General features: G+C 44.1%; 1 protein-coding gene across 9 annotated transcripts in view; it reads left to right on the top strand.

Moving 5' to 3' along the window:
* The window catches only part of ST3GAL3 (ST3 beta-galactoside alpha-2,3-sialyltransferase 3), a 150,897-nt gene that overhangs the window by 118,257 nt on the left and 12,942 nt on the right, over positions 1-19,698 (top strand). For all 9 annotated transcript variants that reach the window (XM_048944368.1, XM_048944369.1, XM_048944366.1 and 6 more), the window contains 2 exons: positions 10,553-10,699; positions 17,860-18,006. In XM_048944368.1, the coding sequence (XP_048800325.1) occupies positions 10,553-10,699; positions 17,860-18,006 (294 nt within the window). The remainder of the gene's footprint in view (positions 1-10,552; positions 10,700-17,859; positions 18,007-19,698) is intronic.

The raw sequence follows: 19,698 nt of genomic DNA, 5'->3' as shown, positions 1-19,698 counted from the left end.
AAATCTCTTCTGATGTCTGCTGCCATCCAGTTGACAATTGCTTTTTCTGGGTATTTCCTGCTCCTGCCTTCTCCATCCATGGCTCAGCTGGAGTAACAATAATTATTTTTAAAAAGAGGGGAGAATTTAGAAAATTGCTTTTTCTTTCTTTTTCTTTCTTTTTTCTTCTTCTTTTTTTTTTTTTTTTTAAACCATTTCCTTCTGTTGAAGAGCCAGTCTGAGCAAGGGCCAACTCCAGAGCTAATGCAGCTGTCTTGAAAAAGCATCGAGAGGGTGCTCGTGTTGTGCTCTCCCTCGCTGGCAGACACCAGCAGTATTTGGACATCAAAATTACACAGATCCTGGGAGATGCATTTCAAGGTCATAGTGCATGTAAACCCAGGTTACACTGGTAGCTGCACTGATCAAACACAGACTTGGAATATCTCAGACGGTGGAAAGGATTTCATTCCAAGTCTGATGCTGATACTAACGAAAGACATGACTCTATAAACAGCAGAGCTAACAAAATTGCCTGATCGCCTCTGGATTTATGTCTTTCTCCCTCACGCCTCCCTCTTGCACCACAATACTCTCAAATTTCTCCCACTTCATGAATCCTCTCTGTTCCATTTGACCCCTGACTACTGCATGCTCCCATGATGGCCAGGCCATGTGCATTCACTGTGCCATGCACGTTATTGGGCACCCAGTGGGCCAAACAAGCAGGCAAGTGCTGTTCTTGCACTGCACCGTCTCCTTCTGGCCCCACATGCAGATGTGTGGGTGCCCTCCATCCAGGCTTTGCCCCTAGTGCCACCCATGCCTGCTGTGGATACTGAGTTTGCCCACATGTGCAGCAGCTGTTCCTCAATGCAAGAGCAGTGCGTTGTGAATGCAGCACGTGGGGAGTCAGAGAACATCAACAGCACCGAAATGGAGACATCGCCCAGAGGGGTTTCAGCCCTTCGTGCGAGCGTGAGTGGAATAAAGATGTTCTGTGTTAACACTTGAGTAAGGACAAGAATCATTTGAAGTCTGCAAAGCCTCCTTTCTTCTAAAAGATTTCAGTTCCATTTATTTACTTTATGCACGAGATTTTGGGGAGATTTACTTACAGTCTTACTGTACCTACATAGAAGGAACTTCTTTTTCTCAGTAGACTTCAGTTAGAAGAAGTATACCTGAAGCTAGGCAAACAACCAAAAAAGGCAGCACGCTGATATCAGTGCTATTATTTTTGCTACATCTGCCCTACAGGCTTGATGAATTTACTCTTATGTCAAATCTTAAAATCAAGACTGGATGTCTTAGTAAAGTTCTGCTGAAGCTGCAGGAGGGTGAAGGTCTGGTAGAGGTTGTTGATGGAGGGAGGGAGCATTGCTCCCTGCTCTGCAGGATGTCAGGAGGATCTCTAGGCATTTTGCACAGTACTGCTACAAAACAGTACCTACCTAGTGGTAGCTTGGAGCTGAAGTGAGTTATCAACCTGGACAGGTGTAATTTCCTAGAGATGTGAGCTTATAGTACTCAAGCAACATACCAGTGGAAGTGAGCACTGGCTACTGACAACCACTGAAACACAGATTTCATCAGTATCTGGGAAAACAGTGTTGCTTGAGTGTACCCACGGTTGAGCTGCACTCTTGTGTTCCCTTCTGGCCTTCCTGTTCTGTGCCTTATGGGAAGCTCTGTCTTCACTCTCTGTGACCCATTTGTTGACTGAGGAGCAAGACCACAAGCCAGTAGAGCCCTTGACAGCCTTGCATTGAAGTAAGTTAATTGCTTCATCCAATTTTCTTTTCCCAGTGCTTACTTAGCCAGATCTGCCTCTGTGTCCTGAGAGAGAAGGCTTCTCAAAATTCCCCAGCAGAGCCCTTCAAAAAGCATTGCAACACCACAGGATGCTGTGATTTCACCCATGTGAAGACCCACTGAGGAAGGAGAAACATTAATTTGATTTTGTAAATAAAATCACATGCTTTCTATCAGTGACTGAATAGAGGCTCCCTTTCACAGCTCTAGAGTTTTGGTATCTGCATGTTTTCTTTAAAAAAAAAAAAAAAATTCTGAACAGTAAATATTTATCCAAGATGTGTGGTTGTTAATATGATCCAGTCTCCAGTCATTTTGAATGGTGTCATGATGACAGATGTTAATTCAGAAAGGAATAGATTGGACGATTTATGCCTGAAACACATGTGTTCCTTGGCGGCCTCAGTGGATTACTGGCATAGTTAGTGCTGTCTGAGCAATTTGTAACGATGTCTCTGCCTCAAAGCACTGAGGGTCCAGGATAAGGGAGTTGATCTATATCTCTGGTTAGCTATAACGCACTGTGAGGTAGCTAAAGTCTCTGTTTGCTTTTATCTTCCTACATTTATCTCTCCCCTTTTGCTAGGGAGATGTGTGGTGCTTCTGGCTCTTTTCTAGGCCACAACTTTTTTCTGCAAAAGAGGAAGATGTGTGTGGGGTGCAGAGCTCTGACTTCATCCACCGGAGCTCACCTCTAGGTTCAGCTTCAATCCTGCCTCTACACACCCTGTTACTTAGTGCAGATAGAATCGCAGAATCATTAAGGTTGGAAAAGACCTCTAAGATCACCCAGTCTGACCCCACCATGCCCACTGACCATGTCTCAGTGCCACATCCACGCAGTTCTTGGACACCTCCAGGGATGCCCACCACCTCCCTGGGCAGCTGTGCCACTGCATCAGCGCTCTTTTGAAGAAGAAATTGTTCCTAATATCCAAGCTGAACCTCCCCTGGTGCAACTTAAGGCCATCACCTCGCATCTTATCACTGTTACCTGGGAGAAGAGGCTGACCCCCACCTCACCACAACCTCCTTTCTGGCGGTTGTAGTTGCTTGTCTTGATGACTGAAATGAAAATAAACCAAACCGTGTGAAGGCTGTGAGCAAGAGAGGCTCTGGGAACGTTTTGCTAGGTCAACTCAGAAGGTCTTCTCAGCTGTTTGATTTGCCATGTTCTGGCTCTTTTCAGTGAAAAGAATTTTGCTCACAACTGGCAAGTACAGCAGATGGTGGGTCTGGCCCAGGTAATCAGCACTCTGTTTGGAAAAGCACTCCAGAATAATGTTCTGTTTAGATGACAGTTTATATAGGTTCTCATCTTTTAAGAATAATGTTGCTAAAAATGTTGTCTTTTGTAAAACACCTATTATTAATGCAAGTCTAGAAAACAGAGTAGGGCAGGATCTCCCTGGCATCTTCCCAAACTCTTGCTGTCTTGACCTTTCTGCTTTCCCCTCCTAAAAGATGCTGAATAGTTTGTATATATTCTATAGGAACACTCAGTGAACATAGACAGTATTTGGCTTCTCATTTCAGTGAAGATGCCAAAATGGGAGAGGACAGCTTTTTTGTGTACTCTTGTTGTAAAAACAATGTAAAAATTTTCCCTAGGGACTCGCTTTAAGATAACTTCAGAGAGCAGTGAGGGTTTCTAGGCCATAATTCTTAGTGTGGTGATTCTTTTGCCTTTTTTGCAGTGTGCCAAGATTTAGTCTAAATATGTGATTTTTAATGAGATGTTGTTTGTATTCAAACTTGTGAACCAGTTCAGCTCCCTAAAAAGACTTGGCTGATGGGTTGTCCTCGAGCGCCCTGGGATACCCTCGTGCTTTGCCACCAAAATCTGCAAAGACAGCACTGTTTTCACTCTTTTTTTTTTCTTTTTCTTTTTTTTTCTTGTTTTGGAGAAGGTTCCAGCATATTGTTATAAGTAGAGCAGGTAGTTGTGCTTCTAGTTGGGATCACCTCATGTTTTCTTTTGTCAGTAACCAGGAAAATGGCTCTGTCACTTCATTATGCTGTCACCTTCAAGCTGATGTTTTCCATGTTTGGCTCAGCTGGGAACTTCAGCTGAAGTAACTCAGCTGTCTTTCAGGATGAGGCTAGTGAAAATATATGATTTTCTACGTGTTGAAAACAAACAAGCTCTCCCACCCCATTCTGAGAGACTGAAATTCTGGAATTTGGTCAGGCCGTTACCATGGCAGCCTGCTGGGATTCTTGCTATTCCTGTAAAATCCCATGGCTCGTTCTGTTCCCTGAGGCTAATCGATGCTGGCAGCTCAGTTCCATGTGCACTGAGCATGGTCCATCCTACCAGGCTTCCCGAGCCTGTGCTGGCCAGGTGTCCTTCCCATGCCCTCATTTGGGATGCAACATCTCCAGGATGTAGGAAGAAAATAGGATTTTCCTTGCAATTGCTTCTCCAAGTGAAATTGGGGCATTGAACAACAGAGAGCAGGGGGTATCCTTGGGACCTCCTTTCCAAAATGGGACTTGGAGGTGGAGGGGGGTGAGTACAGGAACAGAGAGAAAAGGTTTGTCACCAATAAGTGATCTTTTTGAAGGGATCTCTTCAAAAGTTTGCAGGTGGGTTAGGAGTGAGTAGTTCAGAAGTCCTGGATTGCCTTCTGCCCTAATGGCTAATCCTGCAGACAGTAGTCTACTGGGGCTTATATTTGCACTTATAGAGCTGTGCTGAGGTTAATTATTCCATTTGATGGAGATTTTTTTCTTGAGTTGTTGGTTGTTCTTTTTTAACGTATTGAGTTACGCTGTAAAATTTTATAAAGAGCTCCACGGTAGTAAAATTCAGCCATCAGAAGCTAGGAGAAGCAAAATTTCATGTTATGTTTTCAGTGTTAATTCAGTTCTTCTCTGCAGATGTTACCCATTATTATATCCTCACTCTTTTGGAGCGGTGGTGTCTATCTGGTAGAGTGGGAACGCTGTGATTTAATCTGATTTCCATAGTGGAAGGAGTTAAGCCTTGGCATGAGTAGTTGCAGAAGCCACAGGACATGTGGATAGGAAAAAGAATTGCTCCCTGATGGCGGATGCTGAGAATTCCTCTGGAGGAGGTGATTTGATAGGGTGAGAGTTGATGGCCTGAAGTTGCACCAGGGGAGATTCAGGTTGGGTATTAGGAACAATTTCTTCTCCAAAAGAGTGGTGATGAGCTGGCACAGACTGCCTGGGGAGGTGGTGCAGTCACTGTCTGAGGTGTTCATGGAGCATGGAAATGTGGCACTGGGGGACGTGGTCAGTGGGCAATACTGGCGGTAGGTGAATGGTTGGAATAGACAATCTTAGAGGTCTATTCCAGCCCTAATGATTCTGTGATTTAGCCTTTAAATGACCATTGTGGTGCTGGGGAAGTTAGATGAGAATTTTCCAAACGTAGTTGAAGTCCCCTGGGGTGGACATACCGAAAAAGTGTGCCTTAAGAAGCAGCAAAGCTAATGGAGCTGTGTTGTGAGCTTACTAAAAGTTCTGGAAATTGAGGAGAAGGAGTCTGAATTTGAGCATCGGGAGGCAGTAGAAATTGGATGTTTGTTAGTGCATTTTCTCCCCTGTAAAATGGTGTAATACATGCCAAATGTTGCAGGGATGTTGTAAATATGAAAGTATTGCTTGTAAAATACTTATATATATGGCAATATTAGAAAAAAATCTTATGGGAAAATTAGAAAGTCAATGTTCACAACAGAAATGCTGAAGTTCTGAAGTCGCAGGGCTGTCCTGCTTCAGCACTTCCTAACATGTGGTTTTGGCCTTTCAGCCATGATATTCTTGTAATAGATGTTATATGAGTATGACATTTCCTAAACTATGTAATAAAAATTATAGTGAATTAAAGGGACTGGTCCCTGATGGATATAAAATATCCCATAAATGGTCGTAATATTACTGGGCCTGTTCTTCTTTGGGATTTTTCTGAAACTGTATTGCTTTAGATGTTCTTCTGCTGGAAGGTTATTATTAATGGACAAAAAGATACAACGCAAACATAAATTATCTAAATCCATTGTTTTTCTTCCAAAAACTTCTGTCTTAAGGTATTTCAAAGCACAAAAATTTCATCAGATTTTGGCTCAAAATCCAGCTTGCATTCTGAGCAAAAGAATCTCTAGGACAGCCTATCCATCACTCTGTTCACATAGGACAAACACATCTTCCGACACACCGTATGCAAGCTATCATTTACGCTTTGACTTGAGAAATACAATATTCATCAAAATAATCTTTGGTTCTCTTTGCAGCTCATCTGCTGTGTTCCAAGTTCCATTTTTGTCACAGCACAGCCTTTTGTTACCTTACAACTGTGAACTGGATTTCACTCTCAGTTACACTGATAAAGCTGTAGAAATACATTAAAAACAAAATAATTACTTTGGATTTGCAGTGTGCGTAACAGAAAGCTAAAAATTTGCACTCATGGCCCTTTAAAGCTCTAAGCCTTCTCAACCTGGTTATCAAGCCTTAATGGAAGTGATCTCTAAGCTCACATAGTGAAGTATTATTAGCTCAACTCTTCCATTGAGGAAACATAAATTTTTGCTAAAAAAATCCCAAAACACAATGCCTCTAGTAGTATCTTGTATTAAAAGGTGGTTTTGTATCCATCCTGCTTTGCTTCTATGTTTGCCATTGAAAATCCTGGGTAGAAAATATATTTGGGTTTCTCATTGAGGAACAGTAGTAAAAGCTAAATTTGGGGGTTTGCAATCTATTGGGAGTTCTCTTGGCCAGTATGTTAGCTGATGGTGCTGTTGGGAGATGGAATGGCCTGGGAAATTGCAGCCATTTGATTTTAGACTTAGTAGAATTTGGAGAGATTATTAAATAAATATGATAAAAGATTAGAAATGACATATTATTGGATGCTCCAAGAGCTACATCTTGTTTCGTAGTCAAGATGAGGGTGGACAAGATGAGGGAAAGGTTCGAGCACCCTGCTTCAGTCAGAGCAAGAGAGCTTTCAGTGGGTAGATAGGAGTGGAACAAAATGCAGACTCTAGAAGGTAAAGATAGAGGAACTCAGAATGAGTGCCAGTCCTCAGAGCTGTGTACAGAAGGTTGTGAATGCTTCTCTGTCACCTTGAGAAAGTTGGTTAAACATACCTGAGGTACAGGATAGTGTGGCTAGCAGTTGACCATCAGCCCGGATTGCAGACTCTCAGTACCTCTGTCTCGTTGCTAAAACTTCCTCTTTGCTTTGATAATTTCATCTTGATTACCACTTGTAGAAGAGCATTTTCAAGGTCTCCACGTCTGCTTGACCACTAAGAAATGCCCTATTGGCTGATAAGATGCTTATTTTCTAGCAAAAACACACCTTCCATCTAATCCAGTTACACCTGAGCAGAAACCTTTCAAAGGCCTCTGCAGATGGATTACAGCAATTTTGCTGTGCCCTGTGTTTTGTGACAGCAAGTGCCTGTGGATGACAGGTATAGAATAACCACATTCCAGCCCAGGTAGGGGCAGAGATCTCATAGCTATGTGCTTCACGGCACTTGCAGTCCTTGTGATTGCCTTGTCATTCCATTGCTTTTGCTTTCCTTTCCTGCCCTCCTTCCTCTCCATTCCTGGTGTTACAAGGGTAACAAGAGCAGTCATCGCCATTTACCACAGGTTCTCTTTCCAGCCTTGTCATCTTTCCTGTTGCTCCGCAGCATAGTATTGTACACCTGCATTTAATAGTACTACCCCCGTTTTGGAGAGATATTAGAAATGTTGTTCTGGGAGACTTAGCCTTCTCCTAATCATAGACTCAAGGTTGGAAAAGACCACTTGGATTGTTTAGTCCAACCGCCCACCTACCTCCAGTATTGCCCACTGATCACATCCCTCAGTGCCGCTTCTCCACAGTTGTTGAACACATCCAGGAACGGTGACCCCACCACCTCCCTGGGCAGCTTGTGCCACTCTTGCAGAAAAGAAATCGTTCCTGATAGCCAGCCTCCTCTGGAGCAACTGAAAGCCATCACTTCTCATCCTATCTTTGCTCTTCCGTTAAGGTCTGCTTCTTGGCTGAGGGCCTGAGTTTCTGTATTTTAGTTTACATTGTGATCCACTTTAGTGAATAAGAGATAGAAAACTGAATGGAGACCAAAAAAAAGCCTGCAACCATCTGTCCCTGTTACCCTTCTGCAGATAGACAGAATGAGGACTATAGCTCTAGGTGAGGTGTGCCATTCCTCATCACTTCCCCTAACCTACCATCTCTGGTGTGTCTGAGCTGCTGGATCTGCCGCGTGCCTCCTTCCTATGCCTGCTGCTCCATCTCTCCTCCCAGCATCAGAGGGACAGAGTTCCCCGACGGGAAGTGATTGCTTTGGAAACCTCCCTGAACATCTGTGTCCAATCAGACCGCACATCTCCACACAGCAGAGCAGCGGCCCGCAGCCGAGCATCAGCAGTAGCAAGGAGCCTTGGCACAGGCTGCACTTCCGAGTGTGCAACCCCAAAGGGGTTGCATCAGGGGAGCAGCCGGGATGGGCTCTGTGCTGGAGCTTGCCAGTGACAAGCTGCACAACAAAACCACAAGGCTCGAGATGGAGCTTGAAATTACAGAGTTTGGAGAGCCAAAACCACAAGGCTGCGAATTTCAGTAATTATGAGCCGGGAAAACAGTTTTTTGTTCTTTGTGAGGAGGGAAAATCCCAGGGTTTTGCCTGCTGTGTAGGTAGAAATCTGAGAGCCGTCTGCTGAGACTCTCCATCTCTCCCTTGAATTGTTTTAGAAATGAGACGGTGAACATGCCACAATGAGAGATCACCTGAGATATCCTTCTGTAGGCAAAGGAGATTAGCACCGAAAAGTTACAGGGAAGAAAACAGAATGAGCAGAAATTAACACTGAGAGGACAAAATAGAGCAATCTGAGATAGCTGAGGAAAGTGGCCAGGGAATCAGTCTGGATGAATGACAAGAGAAACAGCCACACCAATGGGACCAAAGTGGGCAGGTTGTATTCCAACTGCAACCAGCATCTGTATTTGTGTCACACTTGCATTAAACTAATCAGCAGGAGGACAGGTTTGGTCCTAGCGGCTCACACAGCACTGGGAAAGCAAGCCTCTGTGGTATGTGTTGTTTAACTTTTCTGGACAGCTCAAGCAACAGAAAGGATGAAAATCTGAAGCCTTTCTAAGCTTTCTTTTTACTTCTTTAGCATTTTATGTGCAATGTAAACTCTCTTTAAAGCCCAGAACTTATGTAGGCTCCCTTTTGAAGTTCGGATCCAAGCAAAAAGCAGGTTTTGTCCACTTTAAGTAGTTTTCAGCCCTTTCTTTTTTTTTTTTTTTTTAATAGTGTGCAAAATTTAAGCAATGCCATATTTAGCACTGCATGTGAAGCCTTAATTCAACATATAAATTTATTTTAGTTTCGGGGTCACACTCTATTTTTCCAGGGAGTGCCTTCTTAAGCCCACAGTAAGATGGTTTCATTGAGTGAGAAGCTATGCAGGATTTTTGTTTATGGTCTTCATTTCTGTGAGATGGCTGACATGCTCAATACAAGTGGAATCTGCAATTTCTTTTTTTCTTCCCTGGAACTGGGAGACCTTTGCTTTACATGTGCCTTTCGGAAATTCCGAAGGTTTAATATTTATCCATTTTTAAATGAATTTTCACAAGGAGGCAAAACTCAGCTGAGGTACCAAATCCCTCAAATCCATTGGTTAAATGGATGTAGGACTTTATTAACATTTGTGAAGTTGGGTTTTTTTCCCTTCTTTTTTTTTTTTTTTCTTGGAAAATGCTAGGATCACTGAACAACTGAAAATGTGTTATATTGGAGAATGTTAGACCACTCTGACCTCAGGCTTTCATGATGATTCAACTGTGATGAAAATAAATGAGTGCTAATTAGAATTTTTTTTCCATTTTGGGTCCTGAGAGCACTTTGCAATTGTCAAAATGCGAGCTTTAACTCTTGGGATCCTTGTTGTGGTCAGCAAAAGTGTATTGTGTTTGGGCAGCTTTGAGATGGGGTCAAAACAGACATTTGGCTGTGTTAGACTGTTGGTTTGGGTAAGAACGTGCATTCTGTCCTCAAGGAGAGGACTCGAATTTCCTCGTTGAGTTTGCTGAAATATTGCCTTTTTAAGGTAGGAAGCATCTCCCAAAAGTTTCATTCTTCAGGATCTGAAATTCAGTATTGGGAAAACATAAAGAACATACTGAGTTGTTTTTTCTCCTGCTCTGTCATCACAGCATTCACAAGTCAAGATGGACCTTTATAAGCTCATGACTTAATTCACCAAAAACGTAATGAAAGGTAACAGATCTAAGATAAAGCAGGAAGCATGCAGCTCATACGCAGCACTGTGTGCTTGTTTTTAGCTCTTTGAAAGTTCTTAACAACATTTGTTTTCCAAGAGTGCATCCCCTTGTGGGCAGGTGGGACTGATCACAGTGTGTGCTGAAATGCTTAAGCCATTAATCAAACTAGCTGAAGTGCCATCAAGAGTGAAATTGTGGCACCAAAGTGGAGGTTTGCTACGCTGAAGCCCAGGCTGCTCTGTTTTCCTTGCACTTGTCATCCAGACTAGTTCAAGTGCATCTGCACATGATGCTGTCACCCCTCCAGGGTGTACTGTCCCACTGTAACCTTATACTGGTGCCTTGTGGCAGCGAGCAGTGACAGCAGGAACTGTTGCCAGAGGTGTATTTTTGTAATAATAGCAATCTGCTGTTTTTTGTGTGTTGTTCTTTACTGGTATTTTCTCTTTCCCTTTTTGTTACCAGAGCGCCTCTGATGGCTTTTGGAAGTCAGTGGCGACCCGTGTTCCCAGAGAACCTCATGAGATACGTATCCTGAATCCCTACTTCATCCAGGAGGCAGCTTTCAGCTTCATTGGACTGCCTTTCAACAATGGCCTGATGGGCAGAGGGGTAGGTATAAAAGAGAGCAAGCAAAACCAAAGAGGAGGATGAGAACAAGCAGCAGAGTTGGCTGCCATAACTCTTTTCCATTCGACCTCCACTGTTGAACATTGAAGGGAAGGAACTTTGGCTCCATTGCCTGCAATCACTAATATCACTCATCCTGTATTCTAGGCTTATAGTACAAGAAGGTGAATGTTGGTTTATGAGGCCCACGGTAGGAAATTCTGATATCACAATGACAGGTTTTAGTTACAGAAGCTTGCAATAGAAAACGATGAGGCGGTTTTAGGTCCTAGTTACAAAACACCTTCATGATCCTTCTAGTATCCCTAGCCTCCAGCTTTTCAGAGTATTAGTGTGGAGCAGGGTTTTCTAGAGTTCTGATTCCTGGACATTGCGACTGTCCTCAGAGCCTGTTTAGACTTGCTCTATCTAATATACAACCATTACAAAAAGCATTACTCAGATAGGAAATGGCTCCTGTACACACAGTTTAGTTCTTGGTTGAGACCACACATTATGTTTAGGGGCCCGTTAGCATAGCTGACAGACCCAGCTGAGTGTCACTGAGGGACATGGTTAGTGGGCATGGTAGGGATGGGCTGGCAGTTGGACTGGGTGATCTTAGCAGTCTTTTCCCAAATTTATGATTCTGTGATTATCCCAAATGTTCCCCTTAGCTAGGAACTAATGTATTTCACCTCTCTGCATTCTCCAATACTTATCTTTAGAAGGATGTGGTCTTGATTTGTCTTACAGAAAATCAGGACTGATGCCTTAATGAAGGACAGAAATCATCAGACCTTTGCCTTTATTTTCTGCAGATTTGGTTTTATTTTTAAACACGTTATTTTAATACACAAGTTATTACTTAAGCTGAGAGGAGAAGAGAGAAATCCGGAAATGAAAATGCTGTGAACTGAAGTTTATGAGGTTTTGATAGGTTGTTTAACACAGATCAGATTGGGAAATGAAGGCAGCTTAATTGAAACCTGATGTTTCACTTCATGGAAGTCTATTTGAGCATTAAAAAATAGTTTATGGAGCCCTAAGACAAGCAGTCTTTACCCCTGACCCCCGTTAGATTGTGTAAGTTGTAGTTTGCTCCTTGAGATGGGACAGAAAGAGCTCTGCAGGTGCAGAAACATGTGTGGAGCTGAGACTTGAACATAGCCTGTGCTGTCTGGGCAAGGATGGTCTGACACAGCTATTCAGTGGGATGGGGCAGGTTGGTGCCTCCATGTCGAAATACATGGTGGTGTAATGGGCAGGCTGCACGCAGGGGGCTCAGGGCTGGGGATGCCTTTAGTAATCGAGACCAACATGAAATCCTCGCAAAAGGCAGTAATATTCCACTCCTTTTTGGTTCTGATGCCTAAATAAACTTCAGTGTTCCTCCTGCACACCACATATGGTAACAATGTGCTGCCAATTAACTTTGTAATTTGGTGGCTTTTTCAGCAAGGTTGAGGAGAGCTAGTAAAATAGCTCAGGGCTGATCTCAAAGCGTTTTTCTCAGGATTCAATAAAGAGTGAATGTAGTAACAACCTCTGCTTTGATAATGTAATTTGGGCCAGATGGTTCTGGAGGACAGCAGTGGGGTGCAACTCAGATGTGCATTTAGATTGTACTTGTGGTATTGGTATGTGGCAGTCAGCAAGGAGCAAACCCAGTCACCCACAGTGAGCAATGACTTTTCTCTGGGACCAGCAAAGCTTGTCAGGAGTTTCCTCAGCCCATTAACTGAAGTTTTCAGGAGAGAGACAGGTATTTCCTACCATGCATGGGCTTCTATCCATTGGGATAAAATGATGATAAAGAAAAACTTCAGTTTAGGACTTTAGTAATGCGTGGGGAAAATTAAAGATGTGTCTGTCCCTGAAGCTGGTTTAATGCAAGAGAGGTGAGCTAGTCTCTTTGCTTACAAAATCCTCTTAATGAGCGGGCACGAGCTTGGCTGTCTAACTGAGCAGTGGGATATGTGTGTGGTTTGTGTTCAGGTGAAAGTTCTCTGTATACAGGTCTTTGGGACTTGAAACCAAACAGCACTGATACTGCAGCTAGTAATTCAGGCACATAACAACCTACATTACCCTGCTGACAGGTTACTGGAGGGCAAGTACGAACATCAGTTCAACTGTGCCTTTGCCTATTGCATGTAGAACAACAGCATGGCTGTTGCTGAGGTGCTTTTTGCCCTGTATTGAGTAGTTCTTCTCACTCTGTAGTGCTTGGAGCCATTGGACTTTCTGGCTGCTGAGGAAGCTTGGAAGTGTGTAGGTGGCTGACAGGGCATTTCAGGTGCACCCAACCTTCAACTTGCTGAAGGAGGAACCAGGAGCAGCACACCATTGTAAGCCCATGTGCAGGATTGTTTTTGGGCACCCCATCTCCGCAGAGTGCTGATGCTGGAGCACACGTGTCATGCCCCAGGGCATCTCCTTGAGAGCCCTTTACTCTGGTAGGCAGCTTTGCAGCTACTCTGGCTGGTCGTAAGACCCTTTCTTGTTACTAGCACAGGGTCGGAAGGCACATCTGCTGCTGTACTGGCTGGGCTGTGAACACTGCAGTGTAATCAGCCCACAAGCTACAAGGGAATGGGCACTCACAAAAAGCATTTACAGGGTAGCAGGCAAATGCACACCTCAGCTACTTCTTAGTAAGTGCCCGACCGCATGCTCCTACACGTGATGGATGGAAAGTATCTGAAGGGAGTTCACTTTTCAATGAAAGAGTTGGGCCACGAACTGCTATTTAGTGTGGGATGAAGCACATGTTTGGCCACCACAAAGCAGCAGCTAATGTAGGGAAGTCACACCCTTGCTTGCCCTCTGTTCAACTGCTGGGTCCTTGAGAAACACTGCATAGCATGGGAATCTGCTTTATGGCAAATGCTGAATCAGAGCTCATATGTTTAGGTTAGATGTGGTCAAAGGTGCTGGCTCAGGCTAAGTTACACAGGAGCTTAGCAATTAAATGGCTGAGCTGAACTGAAACCTGCTGGGCAGCATGTCACATCTCCAGGCTCAGGTCCCTGGCCCTTCTGTTCTACTCTGCTGCAAACTGCCAGCTCTGGAGGCTTCCCTCCAGCTCACAGCAAGGGGCAGATAGGGGCGGTGAAGGAAAAGTGCTGGAGATGCTCTGTGCTGTCTTTTGAAGCCCAATATTGCAGCTGACTCTGTGCATGGATAGAGGTGGCTATAGAAGCTCCTGTGACAGGGACCACTCTGCAGAACGGCAGGCACTTGTCTTCACAATAATGCTGAATTGCTTTTTATGGTATATTTCCAAACCTGCCAGCTAAGGGAATCAAAGAGCAGGTTTGGGGTGCAAAAACAAATGAACAAACAGAAGATGTGGTCAATGTTCTGTGTATCATGGGATGGCTCTTACAATTTTCACTCTGTATTTTGTTTGTTTGTTTTTAAAGCTTTATTGCTATTAAGTGATCAGGTCTACAACTGATAAAAACAAGGTATGAATTTTTCCCAGATAAGTGGTTTTTCAAGTTTTCCCTCAAATAAATTAATATAGTAGTCAAACCAGTTTGAATATCTAGCTGCATTGTTGTTTGGGGGATTTTTCCTTAGCAACATTTACCCCTTTTTAAAAAAAAGTTAACAATTGGAGTTGTCTGAACAACCCAATATGCCTTACCCTGAGCTAAGTGAAATCCCATAAATAACTGGAATTCATTTAACATATTAGGGGAGTCAAATATTTCTAAAAACAGATTTACAGCAGTCATTTCCTTCCAGTCCAGAAGGCAGTGACACAGGAGTGACCCAGGCGTGGAATGAAAGTCAGCCGGAGACTTTCACATGCACAGGCAGGGAGCAGTCACAGCCCCTGGATCTCCAGCACAGGGCCGTGAGGGGATGCTCGGTCTCCATGAAGCCCAAAGGAGGGCTGGTGTTTCTTATGCTCAGTGTTTTCTACAGACAGGTAGGCTAACCATTTTTAAGCATGAACAGATTTGCAGGTATACTTCTTGGTTACTGCCAAACCGCTTGGTTGGAAGCAGTGCTGCTTGGTGATAGAGGAGAATCTGGCGTGCACTGAGCAGGATTGTGAACCCTGAGGGATGATGCTGGGATTTCATTCTTTTCCTCTTAGCCATGGCCTACAATAGCAAGAAGCCTATTCTGTTATTTGAGAGAGGATTTTTTTTCATAACTCAATGCAAGAGGTGTGGTGGTTGCTTTGGTATTTCTTTGGGGCACGGCACAAGGGTGTGTGTGCTGAGAGAGCACTGACGCACCGTGCAGGGCCTGGTAAGCCAGGTTTGGTGCACCATGTCCACGACGCCTAACTTCTTTTGGAGTGACCTGTCCCCCAGCCTGCCCCAAAGGTTGTATCTGCTTCATTGGATCCAGAGTAGAGCTTAGCAACAAACCCATCAATATGTCTGCAGGCAGTCAGAAGAGACGTGTCCCGAGATCCTACAAGGCCTTCTCTTGCTTGTGCCAGCAGGATGTGGGGCAGCACTTCATTTCCAGCAGAAACTCAGCAAGCTGTTACGGGAGAAAACTGCTCTGTTTCTATTGTTCAAACCAACCCAGGACCAAAGCATTCTATTGACTTAGTAAAGACGTGTAGTTAACCATCAATCATGCTTTTACACCTCTCATACTGGCTCCTTTTTATTTTTCCCTTCTCCCAAAAGTCTCCATAATTCCCTAGTTACTGTTTAATCTGTCTGATGATCATTTGCTTTTTAATGCAAGCAAATGCCCAGTTTCGTGTATTTGCCCCATATGCATGTGTGCACACAGGTTTTGTACTCGTGCTCTCCTCTTAACAGGCACTGTTACCTGTGCCATTTGCTGAGGGTGGGCTGTGCCTCACTGCATTCACTGAATAGCAGAGATAATAATTTTGGCAGAATTTTCTAGGTGGTCCTCGGTAGCCCTCAGGGATCTGACAGCAGGAGCAGCGCATGAAGCTGCATCTCAGCAGTGAGAGTGTGATGGACACAGATCCTGGCCCTCAAGGGGAATATGTGCACCAGGTTGTACCACCATGACATTAACACAGCTAAGGTGTAGCTTAATTAAAAGCTGCCATCAGATCACCAGTTTCTGAATGTGATTCTGGGGCAACACAAAATTATTTTGCTAAGGGCACAATTTGAACTTCTGATAGTGTACGACCCAGACCAGATGGATTTGCTGCAGCTATGGTGGTTAGGAATTCTTTGGTATTTCAATCATTCTACAAAGAGGAGCAGGCAATGCTTAGATACTGCGATGTTGGGAATTATTAAAGACTAGAAACAGATTAGAAAGTTATCTCCTGCGTTTCCATAAAAGCCATTGGAGGATTTATACGTAGAATAAAGTGAAACAGGTATTTGGTGAGCAAAGGGAAAGTTCACTTTTGATTTGCGTTATCAGTTGCTCCCCAGGCAGAAATAAGACTATGCTTGAGAGAAAGTCGTGGTGGTTTGGCAGTTCTCCCATAAGGTTGGGTAGTATGATTAATTCTCTGTGGTTTGCAAGACTCCCATTAGAAAGTTAGCTCTTGAACGTTAACTTGGCCAATAAAATTCCCTCCAGGCAAAGACCCTGCGTGTCCCCAGAGCTGTACCGTGGGAATGGGCCCAGTGCAAGTGTGGGTGGTGTCAGCGCCGTCGTATTCCCCAACAATGACCCTTTCTCAAAAACATAACCGTTTCTTTGCTGTGTTTTGGACACTGTAACTACAGCTCAGCTCGGGGGAAACAGTTCTGTGGCACATCCACGTATCAGCTGATGCAATTCAAATGACATCTGAATGTCATCTCCTAAGCAAAACATAAAGCTGACAATATCTGCCTTTGAATTGCCAGGCCTGGGAAGGCAGGATATTCTTGTGCATTCTGAAATTCAGTGGACTTTTCTTATCCTTGCCCGTTCAGCTGTTTCCATTTTTTTAAAAAAACCTATCCTTGAGATTTTATGACCACCGGTGAATTAACAATTAACTGAAGCAACTAGAATAAACACAATATTGTTTGTGGTAGAAGCAGCCAGTATCGATTGATGTCAAACAGCAAAATGGCTCTGTCTTTTCTTCCTGACATCTAGAGCTGGCTCAGAAGCCAAGTCTTTCCAGTTCAGATCTGCACAGTTACAGTTGTACTGCACATGTTCGGATAGTTTATTTAGACACGAGGGGTCATTGCATTTTTTGCACACTTGTCTTCAGATTAGTGTAATTTCAATGTACTGTAGTGCACGCATAGGTTGCCCTCCCAGCTCTGCTCATCTCAGTTAGGATATGGATGGAGTTCTCTGCTTGGAAGACACCGGTCTCAGGACATGATCAGGCAATCAGATGTGAGCACGGGAGTGTGCTGCTTAAAGCTGGTTCCTTTGAGATAGAGGGAGAAATTCAAAGCATGTCCGTCTCCAGAGTTCTGTGAATGTTGGGTGAAATGCAATGGCATTGCTCACTGGTACCAGGAAATCTCTGTTACTTGCAAGATGTAAGCTCATGTTTGGTTTTTGCATCTCAGCTGAGAGGCTGTCGCCCCCAGTGACTGTCTGAGCATGTCCTCTGTGTTCGTGATACTTTTGATACGGTGGTGTTGGATGAATCTACAAGTGAAGATATGTGGGTGGATTTCTCAGCCTCTCCCTAGCCCCTGGGGTAAAGCTAACTCAGTGGATTGATCTGGTTAAAGGGGAGTTAGAAATGTCTGTGAGCTAGTGTTCAACACTGGAAACACTCATCCATCACCGCTGTCATGTTCATCTGTGCTTACAAGAGCAGCTGCAGCCATCCAGTGGCACTATAGGAGCAAGATGAAATGGGAACGGTTGAGGCTGGCATCTGCTCACGGTGCTAGCAGCCCTCTTTGAATGGCTTCTGGGAGTCCAACCGTTTACATTTGTCCCTCTTTGCTGGAGAGTCAGGTCTTGGAGTCCCAAACAAGAGCCTCTGCTTTTGTGCTAGATGCTTTGCAGGAAGCTGACTAACACTAGATTTTCTTCGGAAGCTGGGAAGATATTGACTCTGCAGGCCAGCACTGAGCAACTTGTGTGCAGATGTAGCCAAACGTTCTATTCTGTATTTTGTGCCTAGTAGCAGTATCTTTTGAACAGAGACAATGAAAGGGAATCTTTGATAACACAAATGACAACCTGCTAACGGCTTCCATTCCTGCTTTCTCTCTTGTCAGAACATCCCCACCTTGGGAAGCGTAGCAATAACCATGGCGCTCCACAACTGTGATGAGGTGGCGGTCGCTGGGTTTGGCTATGACATGAGTTCACCCAATGCACCGCTGCACTACTATGAGAACATCAAGATGTCTGCCATCAAAGAGGTAGGAAGCTCCCATTAAGCACGTCTTCCTCCCAAAAGCCCACAACCACCCTTACTCCAGAGACCAACTGGGATGGTGATGTTGACTCACAGCTTTCCTGTGCGGGTCAAAAGACAGCTCCAGCCAGGCATTTGGCCATAAAATTCTAGACATTCTCCCAGGCACAGTGTGTGTTTAAAACAGTTATTTCTACTGGGAAAAGTTCTCTGGAATGTGTGTATAATGTGATTCCATCTTCTTTGCCCAGAGAGCTGTGGGTGCCCCATCCTTGAAGCTGCTCAAGGCTGGGTTGGGTGGGATCCTGGGCAGCCTGACCTGGTAGGTGGCAACCAGCCCATGACAGGGAGTTGGAATTAGATGATCTTTAATGTCTCCTCTAACCTAAGCCATTCTATTATTCTCAGAGTGGCAAGGAAAATTTTCTATAAATATTACGTCAGATAGGATGAAAGGGAACAAATCTGCTCAGGGGTTAAGATGTGACCTGTTACAGCTTTGTGATCCATTGTATTGCTCTAATCCACAGGCTTCTTTTGCTAGATGATCCCTTGCTCAGCCCCTGTGAAATGTGGGGGAGGTGAGATCAGCTTGTGCTGGCTCTCAGCTGACTGAAGCAGCAGTTAGCTAGTGTAATCACGTGGAGGCTGCTTCTTAATGCCAGCTCTACCTTAGAAACATTTTCTGGTGCTGTCCTAGTGAGATGTACAGTGCTTTTAGAGGAACAGAAGCTCGATGTTGTTATAATACAGCAGTATTTCAAATATGACCATTTCATGTGCTGAATTAGGGCAAACTTTGGTACTGGCCTCAGCACCTTTTATACTGGGAAAGTTTGCAGATTTTTTTAGTTGAGCCCAGTTGTTTCCAGCATACATGTTGCACAGGTCATTCCAAAATTGCTTCCTGGCCTTCAATGTCTCCTAGATAAGAGGAACTTTCTCAGTCTTACTCCACACTGTGCATTCAAGAAGGGGAAATGCTCAGAGGGAGGGAATGCTTATGTTGTTCATTAGCAGTTGCTATGTCCAGGCACTTATATTTGTTCACCTCAACCACTGTGCCATTGATCCAGGTCAGAAGGGAAGCCTGGAAGTTGTATTTCTCTAATTCATAAGGCTGTACATGTCTTGGGGCTCTCACAGACTGCAGGCTGCACAACCTTAGGCTCACTGGGAGGAATTAGCAATCAGTGCCTAGTCAGCTTGAGAAAGTAGAAGATCATATCATTATGATAGCAGTGATGCTTTGGAACAATTTGAGTTTGAGAAAAGACTGTGAGGAGGTCCCCATATATATTAAGTGTGATCCTGAGGTATCTTCTGCACCTATAGAGGGAGCACGAAAATCTGCCTTGCTCTATGGAATAAGCATAGATTTAATCTGTCTTGGCAAGTGTTCATTTATGGGATTTAAAGGGTACATCCAAAGAGGAGAATCGTGTTTAGTCAGTACATATAGAGATGGCATCTTGTGAAATCCCTGAGCCAGCAATATCTGAGGAATATCTTTGTTGCAGTAGTAGGAGAGGTATCATGTTGACTTGCCCAGATCTGACTCTTTGCTGGGCAATTTGCTTATGGCCACAGTAAGGAGGACTGTAAGGAGAGCCCTTGTGCCAAATTTCTCTTACCCAGTTGTTCTTGTGTCTTAAGGAGGCTATTAAGTCCCACGGTCAGCTCTTGAATGTGGGGG

This window comes from Lagopus muta, chromosome 5, assembly GCF_023343835.1.
Source record: "Lagopus muta isolate bLagMut1 chromosome 5, bLagMut1 primary, whole genome shotgun sequence".
NCBI lineage: Eukaryota > Metazoa > Chordata > Aves > Galliformes > Phasianidae > Lagopus > Lagopus muta.
The sequence above is the reverse complement of the archived record's forward strand: the minus strand, read 5'-3'. Positions and strand labels throughout refer to the sequence as shown.